Raw genomic sequence first — 23,238 nt, forward strand, 5'->3', positions numbered from 1 at the left:
AGTAACAAAAAGGATTTGGAAACAACTTGAGATCATACAACAATTTCAAAGCCTCACGCCCGGCCAGTTACATCAATCCAGCATAAATATGTCCATCTTCGTTTAACTCTTCATCTTTGTGAATGTAGTCTTTGAACTTCTTCTCGTGCTCTTTTAGATCATCCTTGAGTTTTTCCATCTCAGACTCCTGCTTTTGGGGTTGGGTTGGATTTTTGGCCTCGCTCTCATGCCCATACTCCTTGTCCTCGGTCTTGGTTTTATGGGAGCTAGGACGAAGGAATCTCTCGAAGAATCCCTCGCGGTCAGTAGGATAGATGGGAGGTCTGGCCTTTGAGCTCGAGTCTTCAAGAATCAGTCATTGACGGTTTCAAGTTGTATACTCAGGTAACCTGGTGAGTAAAATGCAGTACTACTAGTACTAGTACCGTTCGGTGAAGGACCTCAGGAAGAACCAGACTCACTATCAGCCATTTTGTCTTGGTAATATCTGATATAGTGATAGAAATCTAATTCGAATCTTGGGTTCAGATGAATTATTTTCGAGTTGAATAATCAATTTAGATTGTCTCCAGAAAACTTTGGATGAATACTAGTCACAAATACTAGTAGAAGTTGGGTGGCAATCTCAAGCAAATGCGTACTGCAACTGAAATATATACTCTGGGCCACTGGCAGGTGGAACAATGCCGTCATAGTAAACTTGAACTAAGCAGCCCCGCCCTGGAGTGCTAATGAACGATCTCAATGGCAAAAACTTGAATGTCTTGCTATAGGCTATCAAGATACCAATGAGCGCATCATTGCCCAAATGACGGACTTCCAGCACCTTGGGTAATAAAAACATGGGCAAAGTCTATTAAGCGGCAGATCCCGTACATTCGGGAATGCAGCTCAAGGTGGGATGGCTATATGTAGTATAGTAATGCCACTGATACTGGCAGCTCAGAGCCTGAAACCTTCGAAGTTTTGAAATGATCTTAGGACAATCACTTTAATCCAAGTTCACGTTGATCTTGATAAAAGCATAATCACGGAGAACCACTGAGGAGCTAATAGTATCGCGTTTAGGAAGCACCAGATGGGACTTTCCTAGGGACCTTGAGCAATCTTCTGGTTTCAATATATGGCTTTATAGAAATTCGATGTGCTTTGTGGGATTTTGGAAAGAAGAAAAAGAAAACCTGCATTTATATGTACATCATACACCGGGAAGAACTCATTTAGTCTTGATGTGCTTGAGCTTCTTAGGCTCGTGCACAAAGTTGTTCGCATAGGCCTTAGGAACGAAGCGGCGCTCATTAGGCTCTTGAACGAAGTATTCATAACCTTGCTTCTGAGCAAAAGCAATGGCATCCTCCTTTGACTTGAACTTGAGGTTGGTTCCCTGCATTGCGTCCGCAGAAGACTGCCATCCCATCAATGGGTTCTCCCAGCGGTGACCCTTCTGCAAGATATCCCAATCCATACGCCAGTGGTGTTGGTGCCAGGTACCAGATTGAGTCGCGGCCTTTGTGGGGCGGAAGATCCTGTGAATATACGGATAAGCATATGAATACTTTCGGTGAATCAATTCTTGATGTGCGAGTACCTGACAGTTCGGGCCTGAAGGTCGGTTGGGGCGCCAGATAGAACAGCAGCAGCCAGAGTGTCACCAGGCTCACTACCATCCATAACACGCTTGGGAACTGGTGAGAATTGTCTGGATGGGGAGGGAAAAAGGTTAGCGATAAGACTAGGCTAGAGGCTGGTGAGACTGGGGGCGGCGCACGAAGTTGCGTGGTCAATTGTGGCCTCATAATCGGGCTGGTGACGAGCCATTGCCTCAGAGGGGTTCTCCTTGTTGATCAAGGAGCTACCGCTGTGGGTGGCAGTGGGAGCATCTGAGGTGCCGGTCTTGACAGCAGGAGTACCCTGGGTGACATTCGAGGCAAAGCGGGCATTGGCAGGGACAAGAAGACGGCTTGCACGGAGGCCAGTAGCCCCTCCAATTCTGAAGAGCGACATGGTAGGTGGTTCTGGATGGCGGGGAGCGGAGAGGTTCAACACGACGATTGTAGGAGAGGTTAATTGCAGACCGAGTTGCAGGTCACGGCTCCACCCAAAAGGGTTTAGCGCGTTCAACTTCATCCGACCACCCGCTTTCCGGCCAAAGGTTCTCTCCCTTCTGCATCATCAGACGTTCCTAGTTCACTTGCGCTGCGAACTACCGTGAGTCTTCAATTTGGGTTATTCTGACTTCCTATAGCCCAATACCGTTCTATGCGATCAATTTCTGACCCTATTCAGTCCAGACAAGATGAGCTACATCGCCCGCCGTGGTCTCTCGACCCTGATCCCTCCCAAGGTTTGTACACCTACTGAAACATCCTAACACACTGGAAACTGTTTTCACAGGACGCTAACTTCTTTCTCAGATTGCCTCCCCCAACGTGAGTACCATATAAATCGTCCTGTGTGAACCCGCACCTCTAGCAACCACCCATGACCCGTTATGGCCCCGTCCCTTCCCGAAGTCTTTTTCGTGCGAAATAAACACAGCATAAAACGTTCCCTCACCTTGAATCGAAACTAACACCAATTTAAAGGCCATCGGTGCTGCCCAGGATGCTGCTCGCATGGAGCGCGTTGTGAACTTCTACGCTGGTCTGCCCCGTGGCCCCGCTCCCCAGGTCAAGGCCACTGGTCTCCTCGGCCGCTACCAGGCCCGCTTCTTCAACAAGAACTCTGGTGCTCGTAAGTTTCAGGCTTTGAGAGTCATGAGAAATACAAAATACAAAATTCAATACTAACTTCCTTAGCCCTCGCCCACGCCATTGCCGGTATTCTGATCCTGGGTTACAGCATGGAGTACTACTTCCACCTGCGTACGTGACATCTATTAACCCTAACTGCACGAGAAGCTTGAGACATCCGGTATACTAATATTTTTTCTACAGGTCACCACAAGAACCACCCCCACTAAACTTGTTTTCCTTTGGTTAAAATGGGAGGAGCATTGATGTATATACTGCATCCGATGATCCTCCCAGAGCAAGACAGTGTGTGTAGGAGTTTAGAGATCCTGGATTGAATCTCATGTTTCATTATTTGAATTTCCTTAAGTATTCGATTTCTTCATCGTAGCCTATTTGTTCCTACAAAGTAAAAGATGAGATGCTGCATATGCAACTCATAGTAAATATCGCGGCCTGGTACAGTTATAAAGCGCTGTGGTCATTACCTGTATCTTTATTATATCATTTGAAAGGTTTCCCACCTCTCTCTTCTCCAATTCAATTTTCTTCAACAATTATTCTTCTCCCCATAAAAAGGCGTCAACTGAGACCTCAACAAATCGAAAATTGCTTTATTTTCTGAGCAAAACCAAGGATATTGCACGCTTGTAAGGTAGTTGGAACACGGCCTAAGGCCCTGTCACGACAAGTCCCGGGGCCACGCTAACCGAAAACAGCCACCTCTCTCAGCTTCAAACCCGAGAACCCATCTTCAACGAGCCAGAATACCTTCGTATTCATCACTCATCCCCGAGTACATCCTCCCTCTCCTCGAGTTCCTCTCCCTTATCTCGTGGGAAATCTCTTTTCTGGGTTGTGGACTCCCCACTCGCGCCATCTCAATCCAGCGAGCACAACTCTCCAACCCACGACCCCCGTCACCGAATCTCCGTCTAGCCCCCCCGGGAGGTGGCCCGCTCAACTTCCCCTCCTGGTTGTGCAATCACCCGATTCTTCAGGGTGCAACCAGTCAAGCGAGCAGTTCAACTGTGGCGATTCTTGAAACCTGACAACAGGTACGACGACCTATCTCCTTCCCGTTAATATGCGAGCTTGACCCGCAGCTGCCTCTCGCGTCGCATGATTGTGTCCCACTCGAACATTCCTTTAAACAGCATTCCAAGTTCTGACTTATGGCGCAAACTTTGACTTTTGCAGACTCGAGTATTGTTATGGCAGAGCAGAGCAGCCGCGATGTGGTAGATCAGACCCTGTCGGGCGGCGAGCCTTCGCCTTCCGACGTTCCTACGAGCACAACCGACAAGATTTCTGCTGGAGGGGACGTGGGGGAGACCAAACATATCGCAAGTACTTCCGAAACCGAGATATCATCTGATCAAAATTCCAACGACGTTACGAGAGATACTTTGAGATCTCAAAGTGAGCGACCTGGAGGTGACAAGGATACCGGAGGTTCTTCCATGGTGAGCGTTGCGGGTAAAATGGAAGAAAACCACCATCTGAGTTTAGCGCAGGAGGTTCCAAAGCAAGCTATTGGTTTGGTTGCATCCAGAGCACTCGAACTCAATGGACTGGCATCAGGATCGGATGCTGGAGACGACACAGCTTCACAGGGTGGCTCGGAGTCGGACACTAGCCGGACAGATAGTAGACATCACACACGGACTGGGTCTGTGAAGAAGCCGACTACTTTCAAGCCAGTGTCATTTACGAAATTCGCTGTGCCCAAAGCACCAGGGGCTTCTGCACCTCCTAAGGTACCGGAAAAAGGTGTGTATCTCTTATCTTTGTTGTTTGTGGTCAATCCCGAGCCCTGTATCTGACAAACACCTCTTCATAGTATCCTCTGCCTCCACAACTCCCTTTGGGACCCCACAGCCAAGCTCACGACCGCGCTTGGTCGCGAAGACCACTGGTGGGATGCGTGATTCCATTTTGAAGACCGGCGCAGGAGGTGCTAAGCCCGGCGGATCGGGTCCAGACCCTAACCAGGTTTGGAATAAAAACCGACGTATGTTTCTTGATATTGTGGATCGAGCGGGTTGCCTTGGTCAATAGAATGACATGCTGATTGTGTATTTGATATAGCTGTTCAGCCGACACCACCAAAGCACCTGACGGACGAGGAATTAAAGCAGCAATATGGCATTCATATGACCTCCCGAATCCAGGAAGATGGTGGCAATACCGAAGCGAAATGGGCGGACATTGATGACGACGAAGATGACTGGGCACCTGAAACGATTGAATGGACTGATGGAACAAAGGTTACCCTCACACACACCGAATCTCTACCGGTGCCAGAACAAAGCTCCCAACCGTCAAAGGAACCACATCAACCTGAGCAGACTGGAACTGGAGCGTCATTGGATCCTGTCAGGATAGCAGCACCAAAGCCAACCACTTCTGTTGGTCCCAATCCAACGGTGCTACGTCTTGGAGCCAATGCTGAGCGACAGGCCAAGGCAGCTAGCATCTCGTCCAAGGGGATAAATGATAGACTGCCTTCTGGATCTACAAGTCCAGCTCCTCTGCCAGCAAAGTCGCCCTGGGCGACTTTACCTCCTGTGGATAGAGTGTCTCCTGTCAATCCGTTATTGCCACCACCTCCCCCAGCATCCCAAAATCGTATCCATGCCAATTATCCACACCGGGAGGATGGTCATATTCCGCAAATGCCTCCTCAAGAGATAGCGGCAGATGACTTTAATCGCACCTGGAGAGAATCAACGTCGGGTGCACCTCGAGAGCTCTTTAACTCGAGATCGGGACGTTATGAGCCCGTCCCCGAGACACGAAGGGGACCATGGCGTCAGGATCAAGGGCCTCGTCCACCTGCTGTGCTGCAGAGACCTGGCCATGGTGAACATAGCGGGCATGCAGAGCCATCTGCAGCATTCCAAACGCATCGTCAAAGCCACCAGGAAGGTATGGGTTGGAACCGCCGTCGTACATCATCAAGTGTTAGTGGAGGAAGCGGTAGTTTTGCGCGTCGTACTTCGTTCGGCCGTGATGTGCCTCATCCACGGTACATGGAAGGTAGAAGAGGCTCCCAGGCGATCAATGACTTTGTTGAGTCAACTTCCAGTCGCGAACCAGGTCACTTCCGTGAACACTCTCCACATCGCCAGCATGGTGGACCAGGTTGGCATGCACCCCCATCAGTAAGTGTGGGCAGTGAATCGTCACCAGTGGAGAATCAAGCCATGGCGCCTTCTGCACCAGAAGTACCCGCGGAAGATCCTGTTGTCCTTCAGGAGCGCATAATGAAGGAGAAGCGTCTGGAAGCTAGACAGCGCCGATTAGACGAGGAGGAGAAAGAGAAACAGGCGAGAGAGGAGAGAATTCGTCAGAAGCTCGCAGCTTTGGGGCCACCTCCCGATAAGAAACGCAAAGATAGTCTTGAGGGACATCAACCACAGACAACTGCCTTGAACACTTCACCGGCGGCCACCATTTCTTCTCCTCCGAAACCGCCTGTTCCAGAACCTACTGGCAAGCCGAAGCAATATGGAATGATGAAGGTCCATCACCCCGATACAGTGAGGAAACTGGTGGCGGCGAATGAGAGAGAACGTGCGGCCGAAAAGCAAAGTGAGAAGACTTCACTTCACTACCGTCGTCCGATCTCCCCCCACAACAACGCCCCCGGACGCGACGCACTCGCTTCGTCCTCGTCTCACAAACCGCCTTCTCCCAAAACTCTTCCTTCTTCTTACACCCCGCAGTCCCCTAACTCCCGACCCTCTTCTTACAAACCACAATCTCCTGAATCCCATCCGTCTTCTTATCAACCACACTCTCCTGACTCTCGTCAGCAAGACACAAAGGTTGACGATCAAGGTGGCCAGTGGCGTGGAAACCTGAACGTTTCTAACTCATACGCCCCCTGGTCCACCGGTCCTAACTTGACAGCAAACCCCGCAACTGTGAACAATCTCTGGAAACCCTTAAGCAGTGACCGCACGCTTGGTAACGGCATTTTCGATCAAGGTCTTGGTGGCTTCCCACCGCGCGAACTTCCGTTGCGTAGCCAACTTGGTCTGGACCAACCCACGATGGCTCCTACCCAGCCTTTTTCGGCTCCTCAAGAGGCAGCTCCTGTTCTGCCCTCCCCTGAGACTAGGTTGCCTGCCTACGACCCCTTGAGTCCTATTACACGACCTGGTCCCATCGGGCCACCAAGTTCACACAACCAGCCGTGGCAAACACAAGACCCAGGTAGCGTTGGTGTCGGTGTTGGCGCGTGGAAAAGCTTTGGACCTATTGCTCGGCAGCGTGAAGCAGAAGCTGGAGAGCGGTTCCGCCAGGAATTTAACGAGACACAGAGAGTTCGCCAGGAGATTCCGACTAACCAGGAACAACATCAAGTTAACCGACCTACCTTTACTCGTGAATGGAAAAAGGTTGAAGTGTCAAAGGGTGGAGGCAGACGCCATGTCGGTGAAGGTCAGATATTGGATCGCAGCGCCAAATTGACTGGCCAGCCTCCTATTCAGCAGGCCGTTGAACCTGTTGTTGAGCCTTCCTCCACGCAGTCAGGCTCACTGCATCCTTGGCAACAAATTCGCGTTGGAGAAAATGGGACCCGTCATCAAGCTGTTCCTCAGCACACCACCCCAGTTGTTCCTCCGCCCAAAAATCCTTTGAATCCTCTGAACGGTCTTGAGACACCTGCAGATGGTCTTGCATTCACGGAGAACCAAGGCCGTCCTATTGCCAACATTCCTGCTCGCAGCTCACGCTTTTTCCCCAACGCCACGGAGCAGCCCCGACGTCTCGCATTCGAGCATCAAGATGCGCAACGAACTCCCTCGCCACCTCCTCCTGAGGAAATGTATCACCCCGTTTACTCGAATGGTTCTGGTCGGCCATTGGTTCATCTTCCTAACCCTAAGCCTATCGTCAAGTTGCCTCCCAAGGCAGTAGTTGCTAAGCCTGTGCAACAACCCACATTTGCTTCTATGGCTGCTGCTGCTCCTCGGCGAGTTACGCCAGCACCCAAGGTCGCTCAGATAGATTGGCAAGAAAAGTTCAATGTTCTTGTGGGCAAGAAAACTGTTCCAGAGAGAACCGGCGTTTTGGCTGTGGCTTCTGCTTCAAAGGAACCACTTGATGTTCAATTGTCTGCTACAGCAGTATCTGTATCTCTACCCAACACCATAGAGGTTTCGGTGCAGACTGGGGATGGTGATCTTGCAGCCCGCCAGGTGGCTGAAGAGGAAGAAATTTTTGAGGATCGTGAACCTGGCTCCCAGCCAGGAGTTCGTGTGCCCAATATGGCTCCGCCGGCTGCCTGGCACGCTGCTGACGCGCCTCTGCCTTCCCAGGCTCGTCACAAGCACCTTAAGCCTATGCAAGTATGCAGTATCGAGCCGTTCAGGGTTGGACAGAGTGACAGAGATAACCATGGCAATCTGCGCGTTACTATTCACCTTCCTGGCCAAGACTCAGAGACTACATTCATCATGCACCGGAAAAATGGCCATCACCCGCGCAATCGCCGCCCTTCAAACCCGAATCGCCCCCAGCGTAAGATGCCGAAATCCCGCGATGCAGCAACCAGCGGCGGATCTCACTGGAACAAGAAGTCATCTACTTCTCACCAAACTGGTGCATCAGGTTCTTCTTCGCGCCACCAATCACGCAATCCGTCCTGGGGTCCTCGCGATAGCAGCAACTCCAAGTGAGATTGCTTGTTGCCTTTTCTTTTTCCCTTTTTTTGTTTCTTTGGCTTTGGCCTCTCATACACCCCGGACTCCACTTCATGTTTCTATTTCTATCTCTTTTTTTTCATTCCCTTTTTCTAGCTTTCTTTGCATGGCCATGGGAATCTAGCTATTGGAGCTAGATTGACACGGACGGATCGATCTCAAGGCTCTGGTTGTGTATTGTTTCTCTCCCTTTCTTGGGGTAGAAAGAACATTGCAAATAACACATCTATCCATATCGACAACTATCTACACCGTTTCCAAACTTCACCATCAACCCATGTGCCGGGTCATGTTTCGTATCAAGCAGCCTTAGCAATCCACCATCTCACAGTTATTTTTGCTCTTGCTTTTAATAGTTTTGTAAAAGATCAATTTCTTAGTTGACTCTGTGAATAAACACAGAGAATTCAAAGGTCATATTGTACAAGAAGGCAGAGAGGTATCAGGCAGAGAGACAGTAAACAAAGAAACAAAAAAAAAGCTCCCCTCCAAACAAAAATAAGGCCTGCAAATCATCCTAACACCGGTTTAAAAATAGTCCATTATCTCCGATCCATGCTCAAATTGATTGTGATTCCCTCACCCTTACTCCAGAAAATGTGGTCAAGGAAACACGCATATTGGAAGAAGAACAACAAAGCCCGAAAATGGGACGATGTTGATTGTTCTACCAGTTCCATGTCCGACTGGATGCAGTAAAGACTGGAGGCTTCCATTGGAGACGAGCAGGATCGATCCTGCGAGCACCCTTAACCTTTTCTTTTTCCAGTCGTTTATTGTGTTCCCCAACGGCGTAGTCTGTCAAAACAATAACCCAGTTTCCTTTCTGCGGGAAGTTAGTAATCATGAAAAGTAATGACCAGTGACTAACCTTGGAGAGTAAAATGGTGTAAACATACATGGTATCGAAGCATATTGAAGACTACCAGCGTCTCGTGGACATCTTTCTCAGTCATCGAGGTAAGAAGAGCAAGCTCATTCTCACTCATAGCCTCCCGATTTGGCTCTATCAAGAGCTCAACAAGCGTCTCACGCCAGTATTGTCGGTAGCCAAGAAGACCAAGATCACTAAGCGGTTTTTCCGGGGATCCTAGCTTCCCTTCACGCTTGCTGAGCTCATAGCTGAAAGAAATAAGGAGTCGACCGAATCCTCGACGCTGGTATTGGGGTAGTGTCAAGATACAGGCTAAGTTATAGCCCTCAGCTGAATCCTTCTCCTTGGAGAAGTATCCAACAAGATGACATCCCGTCTCGTCACGAGTGCACATGCAGTAGAAAAGGAAAGGGTCAACATCGTAGTAAAGGGTTTTATGATCGAGGAAAAGCTTGCTGAGAAGACATAAGTTGCGACACCAAGTCCGCTGCCGCCTTCCATCAACCTCGAAGAAAGAGATATTGTCATCACGGTAAATTTCGTTTCCAGGCGGATGAACGAGTGTGCACTTTGCACGATGGCGTTCAAACGCGCGCTGGTTATCGAAGTAGCTGAGACAAAACTCATCAATGTAGACCAAATCCACATCGGAGAATGAGTCCGGATATGGTGAGAAATACCATGGCTCGACATCGTACTTGCCCATTTGGAGACGGGTCAAGTTACGAACACGATGGATCTCAGTTGGGTTTTGTGTCATACTACCACTTGTACGAAGCCGCTCAATCTCCTCTTCGCGACTGATGACCTCGCCTGAGGCGGTTTTCACTTCGTCTTCCTTGAAATCCTTTGCGTCTGTCATCTCCACATCCTCTGATTCAGCCGCTTTGGGTGTCGCTACTGCAGAGGCCGCCTCAGATGGAAATAGAGATACATCGCCGCCGGGTGTCTGGGCATCAAGGTTCTCTTTTCCACCGGCTTGAGATGCTCGCGGGGTCTTGTCGACGTTCATGTTCTTGCCACCAAGAGCATCTGGTGTCCCAGAGACCTCGCGACTATCGGCGCGTGGACGCTTCTGAGCATTCTTGCTAGGGGCCTTATTTGTAGCGGCGGCCTTTTTCTTTTCAGCCTTTTCTGGTTGAGGCCATTCGACTTCCTGAGCAAGGTCGATTCTTGCAGCTGGAATCCATTCTGTAATAATCGTGAGTACACTCAAATCTCAACGTAACTCCTTTGGTTTAAAAATGAAATTTGAGGAATTCAATATGTATGAGGAACATACCGTCAAGACGCTTGTTGAAGTCAACATAGTGTACGCTGTCATTTATGTTAGTTTTTCAAATTTTAGGCTTCCAAGAAATAATTTTCATACTAGAATGAAGGTCCATCTTTGCGTTGCCTGATAGAAAGGATTTCGGCTTTGCGAAGTTCACCATCCTATACTTGTGGTCAATATGATATCACGTGACAAGAGACCAGAATCTGCGCCGGCGTAACTCACCTTCTGCACCATGGCCTTCACACCGATCCTATCGAACCAGTCAGTATATGCGACCGAGAAAAGTGAAGTCGGCGACCTGGAAACAATTTTCGCGGCCTCTCTTTGGCCTCTGAGTGGGCTCACCTGATGGTATTGAGGGTGGCGATCCCCTTCTCGACAGGGTCGGGCGTCCCTGTCGCCTCACCATGGGAATCACGGACACCCATTCTGGTCAGCGATAAGTCGGCGTGGTTTCAGGTGGAAGATTGATAAATATGATGGATTTGACGCGATGCGCGATGGATTGAGGTTGATAATGGTCGCGATGATCGGATCACTGAGACGGATTAAGTAAGCGGTGCCGGATTGGGATCAGTTCCACGGTTCAAAGTTGCTTTCATGGTTACAACTTACAACTGCCATATACATATATCTCACGTTTTCATTTGAATTTGGATCCTCTGATAGCACTATTATTCGATTGTTTGATTCTTTTCAAATTTGAGACAGCGCGAGAAATTCTTGGGGGTACTTATTAGAGCCTTGATCACGGCGCTTGGGGTCGGTATAGAGAGGTATAGAGATTATCTTCTATGTGGCAGTAAAGGGTCATTCAAGTTCACATCTAACATTAAAGATGAAACTTCCTTCAATTTAATCTTTACTACGGAGTACATATACAATAATCCATGCTATCCTCCCGGTGCCTCCTCCCCATTATGCAGAGACTCTGATGAATTAATTGCCTATGTTATCTATACACCCTAGAACTCCATAGCAATTGTACTTAAGTGCTTCAAAATGGAAGGCCCAGATCTCGCATTGGCCACAACATTTGAACTTGAGATAACCCCTTCTTTCCGGTAAAAGCGCTTCACTATGATGATTAGACTGGCAATAGCAGTGAAGTTGCCCAGATGCTCTTCCCTCTAGCCTCAAACCTTGGAATGTTCATTCCAATTTTCATATTTTGGTAATAGAAAAGTACTATGTATCCCATATCAATCAAAATCAGGTGGATGCAATAATCCAATAAAACTTCAGAAATCTATATACTGTGGATTAAATCCCACCAGTCCCCTACCTACTACACAGAGAGGTTTTCATGGACATCTGGAGTTACAGGAAACTTAGGGAGGTGGCGAGATATGCTGGCCAATGAAGCGGCTGCATGATGTACGTTTAGAAATCACTCACTGAATATGTGTACATACCTGTAAAAGAGAGTAAAGGAAATTGCTTAATGTGAGTTTAACCCCAAGGTTCCAAGGTTTAATTCGGGTCGCAACTTGAACCTGGTAAATTGGACATAACAGTGCCGAGGAGCACGACCACGAGTCCACACACACACGACTCGACAACGTTAACAACCCGTGCGCAGGTGCAGGAGGCTTCAAGTGTGGGTAATGATTGGCCATACTTCGGATTGCTTACAGCTTACCCCAAGACAGGCACTTTTTATTTTGATTTCCAAATATTTTGCCCAGAAGTCCCCATAAATATCAAGGCGCGACGTCCAATGAAGCGTATGTCACTGAAGCTGTGTAATTGTGGGCGGGACTGAGACGTTATGTTTGAGGGAATCCTTTTTTTGGTCTATAAAACGAACGGTTCGTCTTCAAGTTGGGACTTTAACAATTTCATTATCTTGTGTCCTTCAATTCTAAGCTCATAAGGGACTCGAGCCCCTTTCAAGTTCTTTTTACCTCTCTCTTCAGTCCTATACTAATCTATTTCCACTACACTACTACTACACTACTACGGAGTACTAGTAGTATACAATGGCACAGTCTTCTACTTCATCCAGCAGTCCCTCCAACTTGAATGAATCGAGTACTAGCTCTACTAGTACATCTCGGGGCTATCAACTTGAACTTGAACCTCATCCAGTATTTCCATCTACCTCACACTTGAATCCAAGTCTTGTCATGAATTCAACGGTCTCGAACTCCATGGATGACCAACTAGCCGAATTCAGTTCCATATTCCCAAACGTTTTCTCATCATACCAAGTTCCAGGGTTGGACGTGACAAACAACTACACAGTATCCAATCGCCCAGACAAGACCCAAAGCACCAATCCTGTCCATTACGGCGATCCGTCTTTCACGGGTCCCTGGATGGATCTGGGCACCGCTGCATCCTCTCTACCATCTACACTTTTCTCAACAAGTAATGAACAAGCGAGAGGGCCTCAGAAGGAGATTGTTCAAGATAAGACGCACGGCTCTTCCTGCTATGAACCTAAGCCGCAGTAAGTTCCTATGTTACCCTTGTTAACAACTTAAAATTTTGAATCTGTGGTTGATATCTAATCATCTGATATTTCACTATAGAAAACCACAGGGTGATTTCGAGTGTGGATGGAAGAATTGTCAGAATCCAGGTCCTTTTACTAGAAAAGCGATTCTTATGAGGCATGTCGAGACACAGCACATTTCTCCACGCTCGTTTGTTTGTTTGGTTGCGTATTGTAGAAAGTCTTTTAATCGGAAGGACAACCTGGATGACCATTTCCGAAGAGTTCATTGGGATATGAGTTGAAACTTGGAGGTCTGTGAGCATTTGAAGATCATCAAGATCTAATCGTCTTCACTTTATGCCCAGGTGTTGGCGTTGATTCTCGTGTCATTCAAGTTTCTTTTATTGAGATTGCAACTCTTCGAATTACTGTTTACTAGAACGGAATGCCATGTTGATGTCTTTTCAGCTCTAATGCATTTGCATGATTTTCGCAAATTGAATATCCCTAATGATACAAAACGGAGCAAGCAATGGGTCATAATTGCAGAGAAAAATAAGTAACAGTTCCCAAGGTATAATTTCAATGCCATCCATTAACCCTAGCTGTACCAGCAACCAGCTCATCCAGCTCATCTTTCCGGGCCTTATACAATTCCTGAGCTTCCCGCTCCCGACGCATAACAAATGACACATTTTCGCGCAATTTCTCCAGACGTGACGATACAGCAGCTTCCTCAGAGATCTGAAGGGTGCGGAAAGATTCAAGGTCATCTTGGGACTTTGGCAAAGCGGTGCTGGCTTCCAGAATCTTCGCTCGGAGTGTTTTAGAACGCTTCTGGTATCCACCGTGAATTTTGGCAAGTTTGCCTTCAAGCTTGTTGCCCTGTTCGGCTGTGGCGAGTAGCGATGCTTGGACACCGTCAAATGCTGTGATCATGCGTTGTTCTTCCTCGAGAGGATCTTGCTCCTCGTCATCGGCGTAGCCATCCAGGCCAGGGAGGGCATTGGCGCGAGTTGAAGACCAGACTTCATCAAAATTCTCTTGCCATTCCTTCTGGTGTTTCTGAGTCTCCTCAGAGGCAATCTCAGCAGCAATAGCAGCGCGGGCTGCGTCCAAGAAAATGTCGTCCAAACTGTTTAGCTTGGGAGCCTTGCCCTTGACCTGGGCACCCTGGACTGGGTGCTTCCGAGAATCGTGTGCGATGAGTACTGCGGCTTCCCGGGCGATGAGGCCTTCGATAGAGTCGTTAACCTTGGAGGCACGCTCCATCAAAGCATCAAGATCGAGAACAATAGGCCGTGGGAGGCCACGCTGGTATGCTTGTGACTGACGTTTGAATTCGGCCTGAGCAGCCAGTTCCTTCGCCTCTTGATCACGTCGATCTCGCTCAGCAGCATCTTCCTGTGTGAATGCCACAGACGCTGAGGGCTCGGCGGTTTCAGATGGAAGCTCCTCAAGCTCCCATTCGGTCTCCTTGGGCTTAGGTAGTGAAGATAGCCTGCTGCGAATCTGCTGGCGCATGAAGTTCTCATGCATCTTGATATCACGTGGTGTGTTACCAACAAGCTGTCCACCCGCACCTTCACGGTTCAATGCAAAGTGATCGCGCGGTGTTCGGAGCGGGGTAGCACCAGGACCAATCCCACCATGCATAGGAGTGGCGCCAATACCGTTGGCGTGTCGGAATGGTGTTGCCATAGGGTTGGGTGTGACAATATCTTGCTTTCGGGGGGCAATTCCATCGAAACCGGTGGATGAACCACCTTCATGGAGAGGAGTATTATCTCCACCAAGCAGAGATGATTGTGTTTCGGTCAAAGCTCGGATATTCTTAATCTCGTTGGCGATACGGTCTTCCTCGGGGGCCGCTCGTGGAGTACGAATGGGTGTACCTCCAACAATTGCGCCGTAGTTCCCAATAAGTCCTCGAGTAGCTTCTTCATCGGCGCTCATTCGGCTCGCCTTGTCTCCAGCCATGCCCATTTTAATGATATCTTCCATCTCGCCTTCGCTAATCTGGGGCGAAGGAAGCACCAAACCTCGTCGCTTGCTGCTTTGTTCAGCCTCTCGGATCTTTTGCATCTGACCTGCACGGGCTGCAGCCGCAAAGGCAGCCGCGTTGCTGTTCTTATCATTCTTGCGCTTCTTGCGCTCGGCATCTTCATCTTGATCGCCCTTTCGCTTGTTGGCCAGCTGCTGTTTTCGAGGGTCGAACAATTCTCGTTGGCGCTCGTTGCGCTTCTCCTCCTCCATGGTATCATAAAATCCTGGCGCAGCCGGCTTCTCGAATGGAATGTCTGCATTGTAATCCATCTGACCTGGCTTCCGCGTCACGACCTTAACATTGATGCCGGCATTCTTGAGTTCACGACGCTTCTGAAGCACTGCCAGTCGACGAGACTCTTCCAGCTGGCGTTCTCGGGCCTTTCGCTTCGCCTTTTTACCCTGTGTGTTGGCAAGACGCGCACGCGCCTCGCTGAGCATCTCTTTCTCATCTTCATCCAGATCAATGGTATCGGGGCGCGCCGGCTTCGATTCGGGGTCAGGATCCAACTCGCCAGGGCTACATCACTCGTTAGCTGAGAGTCATTTTCACATATACTATGGATAAAACATACCGTAGTCGGCGGACATCATCCGCACTGGGAGCAGATGCTTCTCCACCCTCGGGTCCACCCAATCCAAGATCATCATTCTCGCGCGCCTCGGCCTCATCCAAAAGCTTCTGATATCGTTCAAGACACTGTGTTGCGGTGCGACCGACGATAGGGGCGATTGTGCGCCATTGTGTGGGCATTAACTTGGCAAGGTGCAGAAGCTTCTCATCCTCCTCCCGCGACCACTCGACCTTCCGAATACCTGGATCCAGCCATTCGATCCAACGCGCTTTGCATTGCTTTGGTGTCTTCCGTGCAAGGAGAGAGGAGACTCGGGCCCATTGGTTCAGACCATATTTGGAGACCTATCAACGTGTTAATCATTCGTACTCGAATTGAACAAAGTGATTTGGAAAGTATATGTATACTTACAGCTGCACGAAGAACTTCATCTTCGATGTTCGTCCTAGAAACCGGCTATTAGCGATCATTAAAGATAGTAGAGGAGGTCACGGAAGACACATACCAGACACCACCTTTGACGACAGGCATGATGCGCAATCGAGCTGGTTATCCAGTTAACTTCAGCTCTAGTCCGTAAAATAAATTAGGATTCTGTCTCCGGGGAGATATGAATAATTGAGAGTCCCCGGATTAGAAGTGAAGTGACGCGCAGTGGGTTACAGCAAGAAAAGACAAGTTATGCCAAGCGTCGTTCCCTCACCGCCCGGGCGGGCGGTCAGTTGACTTTTTCTGACTTTTTTTTGCGCCAAAATTTCCGATTTTGCAAATCGACGATAAGAGCATCAACCATGTCGAAATCGGTAGATGCCCCTCAGCAGTTCAAGCAGCCCTCCCGTAAGGGTAAGAAGGCTTGGCGCAAGAATGTCGACGTTACTGAAGTCCAGGAAGGCCTTCGCATGTTGAAAGATGAAGAGATTAAAGGGTATGTTTTGTCTTATTTTTGCTATATTAGTCCATTGACAGTTGAACTAATTATGAGATAGTGGTTTGCTATCAGAGAAGCCTTCCGATGAGCTTTTCATCATCGACAGCACTGGAAACGACACAGTCCGGACAGAAATCGCCAGAAAGCATAAGCCGCTCAAGGCGGACGAAATCATCGCTCAGCGGTCTGCTATTCCCGCGCTTGACGGTCGCAAGCGTATCAACCCTAATATCACCGACGGAGTCATCGAGCCAAGGACTAAGAAGCACAAGAAGGACTGGGTCACCAAGAAGGAAGTTCTGCGCTTGAAGGAAGTGGCCAAGGCTGGAAACCCCACTGGCAAGATCCATGGCGGTGAGCTTTATGACCCTTGGGCGGAGGAGGTCGATACAACCTCCACCAAGATGGATGACCCTCGTTTCGACTTTTTGGTGAAGCCCAAGGCCAAGGTTGCCCCAGAGACCCTTAAGCATGCGCCTTTGTCACTTGCCGCCAATGGAAAGCCTATCCCCGCTGTCCGAAAACCGCACGCTGGAACTAGTTACAACCCTGTCTTCGAGGAGTGGGATACTCTGCTAGAGCAACATGGTGCTGAGGCTGTTGAGGCTGAGAAGATTCGCCTTGCAGAACAAGCAAAGGAGGATGAGAAGCAGCGCCTCAGAGAGGAGGCCGAAGGCGACGACGGTGAAGTCAAGTCCGATGATGAGAGTGCCTGGGAGGGCTTCGAGAGTGAATACGAAAAGCCCGAGTGGCTCAACAAGAAGCGACCTGAGCGAAAGACCAAGGCCCAGCGCAACAAGATTAAGCGGAGAAAGGAAGCTGAGCGATTGGCGAAGTGGGAGGCCAACAAGGCTTCTAAAGAGGCCCAGGCCGAGAAGATTGAATCGCTCGCAGAGGAGGCTAGACAGCGGGAAATGCTGGCGGCTAACCAGTCTGATGGCGATGATTCTGATGAGGGAGATGATACCAAGCTCCGACGAAAGGCTTTAGGAGGAAAACTTGCGTATGTGTTCTACGTTCTTTCGCCGTATGTGCTTTTACTAATGCTTCTTTTAGACCTCCCGAGAAACGGTTGGAGCTGGTCCTCCCTGAAGAGCTTCAAGACTCTCTAAGATTACTCAAGCCAGAGGGTAACCTGTTGGATGATCGATTCAGGACGCTCATTGTTCAAGGAAAGCTGGAATCCCGCAAGCCGGTCACACAGGCTCGCAAAGCCAAGAGAAAGATTACCGAGAAGTGGATGTCGAAGGACTTCAAGGTCCCGGGCTTTGACTAATTTTGATCTTGTAACTAATAAAAGCGTGCATCGGCGTTTGGACATAGAAAATTCTTGCACAATGAATGGGTTTCAATTGATTTCAAGTTATACAACACCACACAAGTATTGATGACTCGGAGGTTGAGTTTCTATTGATGTACATGTAAATGGAAACAGGCATCTACCACCACCAAAAATATTATTTGGAAAATCAAAATATTTCGCGTACTAGATATCCACCATAAAAAAAATCAATTGTATCACCTGGGCAGCCATGTAAATTTGGAGACTCTGGACCGGTCCCGAGGTCTGTATATAAAATTGCCTATTTCAGTTAGTCCGATGGATATCAAGGCGGTGTCCCTATCACGATTTTCTGCCAGAAAAAAAGTGAACGGAGAAGATCAACCATCTCCTCCAATTCCTCTCCACTATGCCAAAGCTCTTATAAGAGACTTCACCGTCGGAATGGATAAGAGTAGCCTTTCCAGTAACTGGAAGAAGCTACAGGCAACGCTCAAGAAGGAGAGCCCTTCAACCACCACAAAACGCAAAGCATCGGACCGCGATTCAGAGAACAGAAAGTCTACAGATAAATATCAACCGTCTCGACAGGCGTCAACTACTTACAAGCGACAAAGGATGAGCGACGGAACTCAAAAATCCGGCGATGGAGACTCCGCTCCCATTTTGCGACGAAAGTCCAGTGCGGGAATCTCTAAGCCAACACCGACCGAGTCCCGCAATAAGGTTAATGAAGGCCGTTCTCCAACGTGAGTGTTTGTTTCAAATACCTAGAAGCCCTCTCCTGGATAACATAGCTTACCATTGAAACTCAGTGCCGAACTCGGAAAATATATCGCCATGGATTGTGAGATGGTTGGTGTAGGACCAAACCCAGATAACGACTCTGTCCTCGCACGTGTCAGTATTGTCAACTTCAACGGAGACCAAGTCTACGATTCATATGTACGCCCCAAGGAAATGGTGACAGATTGGAGAACCCACGTCAGTGGTATTGCTCCGAAACATATGGTTGAAGCGCGGACCTTCGAGGAGGCACAGAAGGAAGTTGCCAAGGTAATGGAAGGTCGGGTTCTCGTCGGTCACGCCGTGAGCAATGATCTAGACGCTTTGTTGCTTGGGCATCCCAAGCGCGATATTCGAGACACTAGCAAGTATCCCGAGTACCGGAAGATTGCCGGTGGTGGATCACCACGGTTGAAGATGCTGGCAGAGCATTTCCTTGGGTTGAAGATCCAGGAAGGAGCGCATTCATCGGTGGAAGATGCACGGGCAACTATGGCTCTGTATCGACGAGAGAAGGATGGATTTGAGCGGGAACACTTGAAGAAATGGCCTGTTCGGGCTCCTGTGGAGGGCCAGGATAAGGGAGACAAGAAGAAAAAGAAGAAGAAGAAGACTACTCGCAAGCGGTGATTGAGATAATTTGTTGACATGCATCGCAACTGTACTTAGTAGAGATATTTTGTATACCCCGGATTTGCATTTACGGTCCGAATTGAATCGCATATACAATTGAATTAATTAAAATAATTTTTTTTAATCTCAACCTTGGAAATAGTCTAATCTTTGATATTGCATCGTAGTCGATCTTCTTCGAGTACTCCATAATGTACTTGAGTTGGGCATTGTAGTTCCCGCTCCGATAATTACACTTAACGCGGAAACGCGACGCGCTTGAACTCAACTCCGCAAAGAATTTAACATCCTCAACCCTACTCAACAACGACCGAACAGTCAATCCAATTCGACCAAAATCAATTCAATACCCCAAACTCTCCATCAATTGAATACCAGCCTGCTGGTCCTACGATAGACCACACTACGAAACTTCAGCCGCGCTCGACCAGAACAATGCCAGACATGTACGCCTTCCAAGCAGGCGTTCAGCCAACAGACCAGAAAGACAAGACCTCAGCCCCTCAATTCACACCGAATATCCTCCCTTGTCAAATCCATCACGATGGCCCAATCGAATCCACAGACCGGTTCTGGACACCCGTATCAGACGCGCAAGGTATGCACGACCTATTCCAGCAGAAAAGCTCCTGCTACCAGAGATGACGGAATAAGTTGTTAATTTGGGGAAATAGACGGTACACAGACTTCGCATTTCCGAGGGCGTAAACTTCGTGGGCGACGAGTTGCCATTCCGGAGGGGTATCAAGGTACTAACTCCATTGGATAATTGCAGACAAAAATATAAGCATGAACTAATGGATTATCTCAATAGGAGTCGTTGCAGTTCCGACTGATCTTATCCTGCAAGTACCTCAGGAAAACAAGGCTGATTCGGGAGAAGACTCGGACGTTATTGAGATTCAACCGGAGGAGCCAGTCAAGGTTCTTGAGATGCAGGGAACATTCGATGAGATGATTGTATGGGGGCATGAGGCTCTTCCTGCCGCAGACGATACTTTCGTTAAGGGTGTAGAGGAGTGGATGGGGTTTGCTGAGACAGTAAGTTTTTCGTTTCATGTAGATTTTAAGCTTCCGATGATGGATCTAATATGTTTTGTAGATGCATGGGACGCCTATAGCAGCTACAAATGGAGGCAAGGAATAGAGGCCTTGATGCATTGTGGTTTAGTTGATGATAGATTTTGATACCCATTGCATGAATGTGGTTTGATGTCAGGATTCGATATGACTGTCAGTTTGTGCTGAGCTTAATAAATGATCTTATTTTTTCCTCATATTGCGAATACTGCGAACCTGAGAAGGCCTAGAGAAGGAATTGCGAATTCATTTGGAATGGACATGTTCGTCGGAGGGCTTTATCCCAGTCTTCAAAGTGCTCTCTTGCTTTATCTTTGTCGAGTGCCATTCGCATCTTAGTGAACGATATTGATATGGTAAGGAGATAGTCAGCTTTTGTCGCTCTTCCCCACCCATCGAGGTGGGATTCAACAAAATTATTCGCCATTGTTAGGAGCAGCTAGCGTGTTTCTGCTTGAAAAGCTACTGGTCTGTTTCGGAGACTCTTCTCTCAGTTCGGGTGCAGGTCGAGACCTTTCTCTCAACTGCTGGGTTGGCTCGACGCATGAGCCGGCAAGGTGCAGTACTGCGTGCTCGTATGTTCTCAGGGATAGAGGGTCATAACCTGTTGCGGGGAGAGAGAACTGATCATAAGAGGAAGAAACTGTATGTGTGGGGAAGCGTGAGGAGAAGTTCTACTGAGCGTGTCGAGAGCTATCATCTACGAGGCCAGTGATCTATATCAGCCACGAGATATAACACATGTCCCTCTTTGCTGCATCGGTCGCTGCATCGGAACCAGCCTGCTGGCTTGCGCTAGTCTGCGAGAGCATTAGCAGTAGAACCACGGAGGACATTATGTGCACTGTCATCTTGACCAAGTGGATACAGAGTACTCACCATAAACTGGCTCTTAGCCCGGATATTGTTATGGATCTCCCACCAGCGGGCAAGATGCTTTTGGATTCCAGGTAAAACCACAGAGCAATTCTGTGCATCCTCGTCGGTGAAAGACACTGACCCTTGGACAGCATTGTAGCCTCTTCCGATAGCCACACAGTCGCCTAACGCAAGATCGATATGGATGAAATTCATGTCCTCACCACTGGCAGGGTATGCTAATTTGGTGTAGTAGGGTCATGAGATTAGTTTCCACTGATATTCTGGGTGCACAGTGACATATGCTGCATAATAGCCAATATCTTGTCTGATCAGCTGCTGTGTCAATGATTGAAGTTCATACTTCAAGTTACTGTACCCTTTCGAAGATAGTCTCATCTGGATTCGAATCAGAAAGAGATAGAGATTGTCTTTAGTTTTTTCGTATTTTCCCGTTCGGCTTTCTGATTATCTCGCTTTCTCAGAGACTCGCCTAGCTTTCGTGGGCTAGCCACGGCTAGGAAAATGTGTCCGAGGTATAAGTGAGCACGTTGACGGAATACCTCCTGCGAAATAATTCCATTCTACTGAGTGTCTTGTGAGTCAGCGACAGAGTAGGTGCTCATAGCATCCTCCTTATTATAAATAGAGTACGTGTAGAACATTTGAACACTTGTGCACTAGCAGAGAGGTGAAAATTGCCTCTGCAATGAGACACATAATCCTTGCTCACTCTTGTTTGGTTGAATTTGAAAAATGAAGGAGCAATTTTTCATCGTTTCCCTTGTATCGACTATCTCTCTGCTTTGGTTCCCCTTTTTATTTTGACTCGGTGGCACTGCGTTTTGTTCAAGTTCAGGCGCAGCTTGAATTTCAGGATATTGCCTGATTGCGCCTTGGCTTCCAGGGCTTCATGTCAACTATTTGATGTTGAAAATGAGGAATATTAGTAGCCCTGCAGTATCTTTACATGTCTCTACTCCTCGGTAACACTTCAAAAATTTCAACTTCGAACCTCATGATTGAATGTCCCCAAGAAGCCAATATGAGTGGGCTAGCTCGGAATTTGCATGGGAAACAGTATAAATAATATTGGACCTTGCTCGATGCTTTGGATTAAGCTCTGTGTTCACGAATGTCGGCGATGGCATATTATAATTGACCGAGCCCTGGAGAACATCTGGAAATTCAAAAGGATACGACGAGTCAAAATGGGGGACTGCAACTTGAAGCTACGATTGACATGGCTGAATCTTAAACTTCCAGACTTCAACTTGAATCTTAAAGCTATTCTGCAATCAAACTCTGGACTCTCTCCCAGGTGTATTCCAGTTCTGATTATCGGCTTCATCAGACTCCTCATGGATGACGGATAAACTTATGAGTAGATGCAGAGGCTCTGCACCAATGGGCAGCTCGAATCTAAGCTGGATTCTATCTCATCTGAGTACGATGACAGACTACCCAGATGTTGAATTGTGCCAGTGTTGACAATTTGGTGACTCTGACCAACGTGAGCATCGATAGCATTCCTTAGAAGTTGTGATGGTACTACTAGTATAATAGAAGCACTTGAGAGCCAAAGGCATAGAGAAGATTCGACATTTGAAGGTAGCCATTGGGTGATGCACCTGTACCAAATTGCGTGACTGAGTTCAGTGAAGGCTATATAACTACCCCAAATTAGGAGTCCAGTTATAATTAAGATGTCGATGAGCTAGCTTAGCAAGGCAGGATAGGTTACCAGGTTCTTGAAATGCTCAGACCGGCGCAGAGGTGGTCCCATGGCCGTCCCGATTGATACTCATACTTTGTCTTGCAACTTGGATAGGTTCTGGGTGGATATCTTAAATGTAATGAAAAATTTGGCGTCATGTAGCGTGATGGTTGGATGCATATGATGATATAGTTTTCTGGATTTCCCCAGGTCAAGATGAAGGAAGAAACTGGCGATGGGCAGGCGGTGCCCAGGTGGTTTTATGAATGATTCTAATGGAAATCTCCC

General features: G+C 48.2%; 11 protein-coding genes across 11 annotated transcripts; 6 read left to right on the forward strand and 5 right to left on the reverse strand.

Moving 5' to 3' along the window:
* Positions 1-67: 67 nt before the first annotated feature.
* On the reverse strand, positions 68-471 carry N7483_008986 (uncharacterized protein; the record flags this gene model as incomplete). The annotated part of the gene is made up of 2 exons (XM_057092413.1): positions 68-342; positions 462-471. 2 exons carry the CDS (start codon positions 469-471, stop codon positions 68-70), a joined length of 285 nt encoding a protein of 94 aa, XP_056943587.1.
* A 745-nt stretch (positions 472-1,216) lies between these two features.
* N7483_008987 (ETC complex I subunit) lies at positions 1,217-2,004 on the reverse strand (the record flags this gene model as incomplete). The annotated part of the gene is made up of 3 exons (XM_057092414.1): positions 1,217-1,526; positions 1,589-1,699; positions 1,769-2,004. 3 exons carry the CDS (start codon positions 2,002-2,004, stop codon positions 1,217-1,219), a joined length of 657 nt encoding a protein of 218 aa, XP_056943588.1.
* Positions 2,005-2,296: 292 nt separating this feature from the next.
* N7483_008988 (F1F0 ATP synthase subunit f) lies at positions 2,297-2,962 on the forward strand (the record flags this gene model as incomplete). The annotated part of the gene is made up of 5 exons (XM_057092415.1): positions 2,297-2,344; positions 2,415-2,429; positions 2,586-2,733; positions 2,799-2,864; positions 2,937-2,962. The coding sequence occupies 5 exons, from the start codon at positions 2,297-2,299 to the stop codon at positions 2,960-2,962; spliced, it is 303 nt and encodes a 100-aa protein (XP_056943589.1).
* A 945-nt stretch (positions 2,963-3,907) lies between these two features.
* Positions 3,908-8,425, forward strand: N7483_008989 (uncharacterized protein; the record flags this gene model as incomplete). The annotated part of the gene is made up of 3 exons (XM_057092416.1): positions 3,908-4,505; positions 4,576-4,746; positions 4,824-8,425. 3 exons carry the CDS (start codon positions 3,908-3,910, stop codon positions 8,423-8,425), a joined length of 4,371 nt encoding a protein of 1,456 aa, XP_056943590.1.
* Positions 8,426-9,116: 691 nt separating this feature from the next.
* Positions 9,117-11,030, reverse strand: N7483_008990 (NuA4 histone acetyltransferase complex catalytic subunit ESA1; the record flags this gene model as incomplete). The annotated part of the gene is made up of 6 exons (XM_057092417.1): positions 9,117-9,275; positions 9,349-10,514; positions 10,606-10,640; positions 10,696-10,760; positions 10,825-10,852; positions 10,948-11,030. 6 exons carry the CDS (start codon positions 11,028-11,030, stop codon positions 9,117-9,119), a joined length of 1,536 nt encoding a protein of 511 aa, XP_056943591.1.
* A 1,701-nt stretch (positions 11,031-12,731) lies between these two features.
* On the forward strand, positions 12,732-13,061 carry N7483_008991 (uncharacterized protein; the record flags this gene model as incomplete). Its single annotated transcript, XM_057092418.1, has 1 exon — positions 12,732-13,061. One exon carries the CDS (start codon positions 12,732-12,734, stop codon positions 13,059-13,061), a length of 330 nt encoding a protein of 109 aa, XP_056943592.1.
* Positions 13,062-13,627: 566 nt separating this feature from the next.
* cef1 (putative cell division control protein (Cdc5)) lies at positions 13,628-16,197 on the reverse strand (the record flags this gene model as incomplete). Its single annotated transcript, XM_057092419.1, has 4 exons — positions 13,628-15,611; positions 15,667-16,010; positions 16,078-16,111; positions 16,172-16,197. The coding sequence occupies 4 exons, from the start codon at positions 16,195-16,197 to the stop codon at positions 13,628-13,630; spliced, it is 2,388 nt and encodes a 795-aa protein (XP_056943593.1).
* Positions 16,198-16,457: 260 nt separating this feature from the next.
* On the forward strand, positions 16,458-17,870 carry N7483_008993 (ribosome biogenesis protein NOP53; the record flags this gene model as incomplete). Its single annotated transcript, XM_057092420.1, has 3 exons — positions 16,458-16,591; positions 16,653-17,597; positions 17,651-17,870. 3 exons carry the CDS (start codon positions 16,458-16,460, stop codon positions 17,868-17,870), a joined length of 1,299 nt encoding a protein of 432 aa, XP_056943594.1.
* Positions 17,871-18,320: 450 nt separating this feature from the next.
* rex4 (putative 3'-5' exonuclease) lies at positions 18,321-19,292 on the forward strand (the record flags this gene model as incomplete). Its single annotated transcript, XM_057092421.1, has 2 exons — positions 18,321-18,625; positions 18,692-19,292. 2 exons carry the CDS (start codon positions 18,321-18,323, stop codon positions 19,290-19,292), a joined length of 906 nt encoding a protein of 301 aa, XP_056943595.1.
* Positions 19,293-19,730: 438 nt separating this feature from the next.
* N7483_008995 (ribonuclease H2 subunit C) lies at positions 19,731-20,442 on the forward strand (the record flags this gene model as incomplete). The annotated part of the gene is made up of 4 exons (XM_057092422.1): positions 19,731-19,893; positions 19,970-20,044; positions 20,110-20,336; positions 20,398-20,442. 4 exons carry the CDS (start codon positions 19,731-19,733, stop codon positions 20,440-20,442), a joined length of 510 nt encoding a protein of 169 aa, XP_056943596.1.
* A 728-nt stretch (positions 20,443-21,170) lies between these two features.
* N7483_008996 (uncharacterized protein) lies at positions 21,171-21,449 on the reverse strand (the record flags this gene model as incomplete). The annotated part of the gene is made up of 1 exon (XM_057092423.1): positions 21,171-21,449. The coding sequence occupies one exon, from the start codon at positions 21,447-21,449 to the stop codon at positions 21,171-21,173; it is 279 nt and encodes a 92-aa protein (XP_056943597.1).
* Between the last annotated feature and the right edge of the window lie 1,789 nt (positions 21,450-23,238).

This window comes from Penicillium malachiteum, assembly GCF_028827825.1.
Source record: "Penicillium malachiteum strain IBT 17515 chromosome Unknown utg000004l:1.0-4883003.0:1.0-4884900.0, whole genome shotgun sequence".
Classification (NCBI taxonomy): domain Eukaryota; kingdom Fungi; phylum Ascomycota; class Eurotiomycetes; order Eurotiales; family Aspergillaceae; genus Penicillium; species Penicillium malachiteum.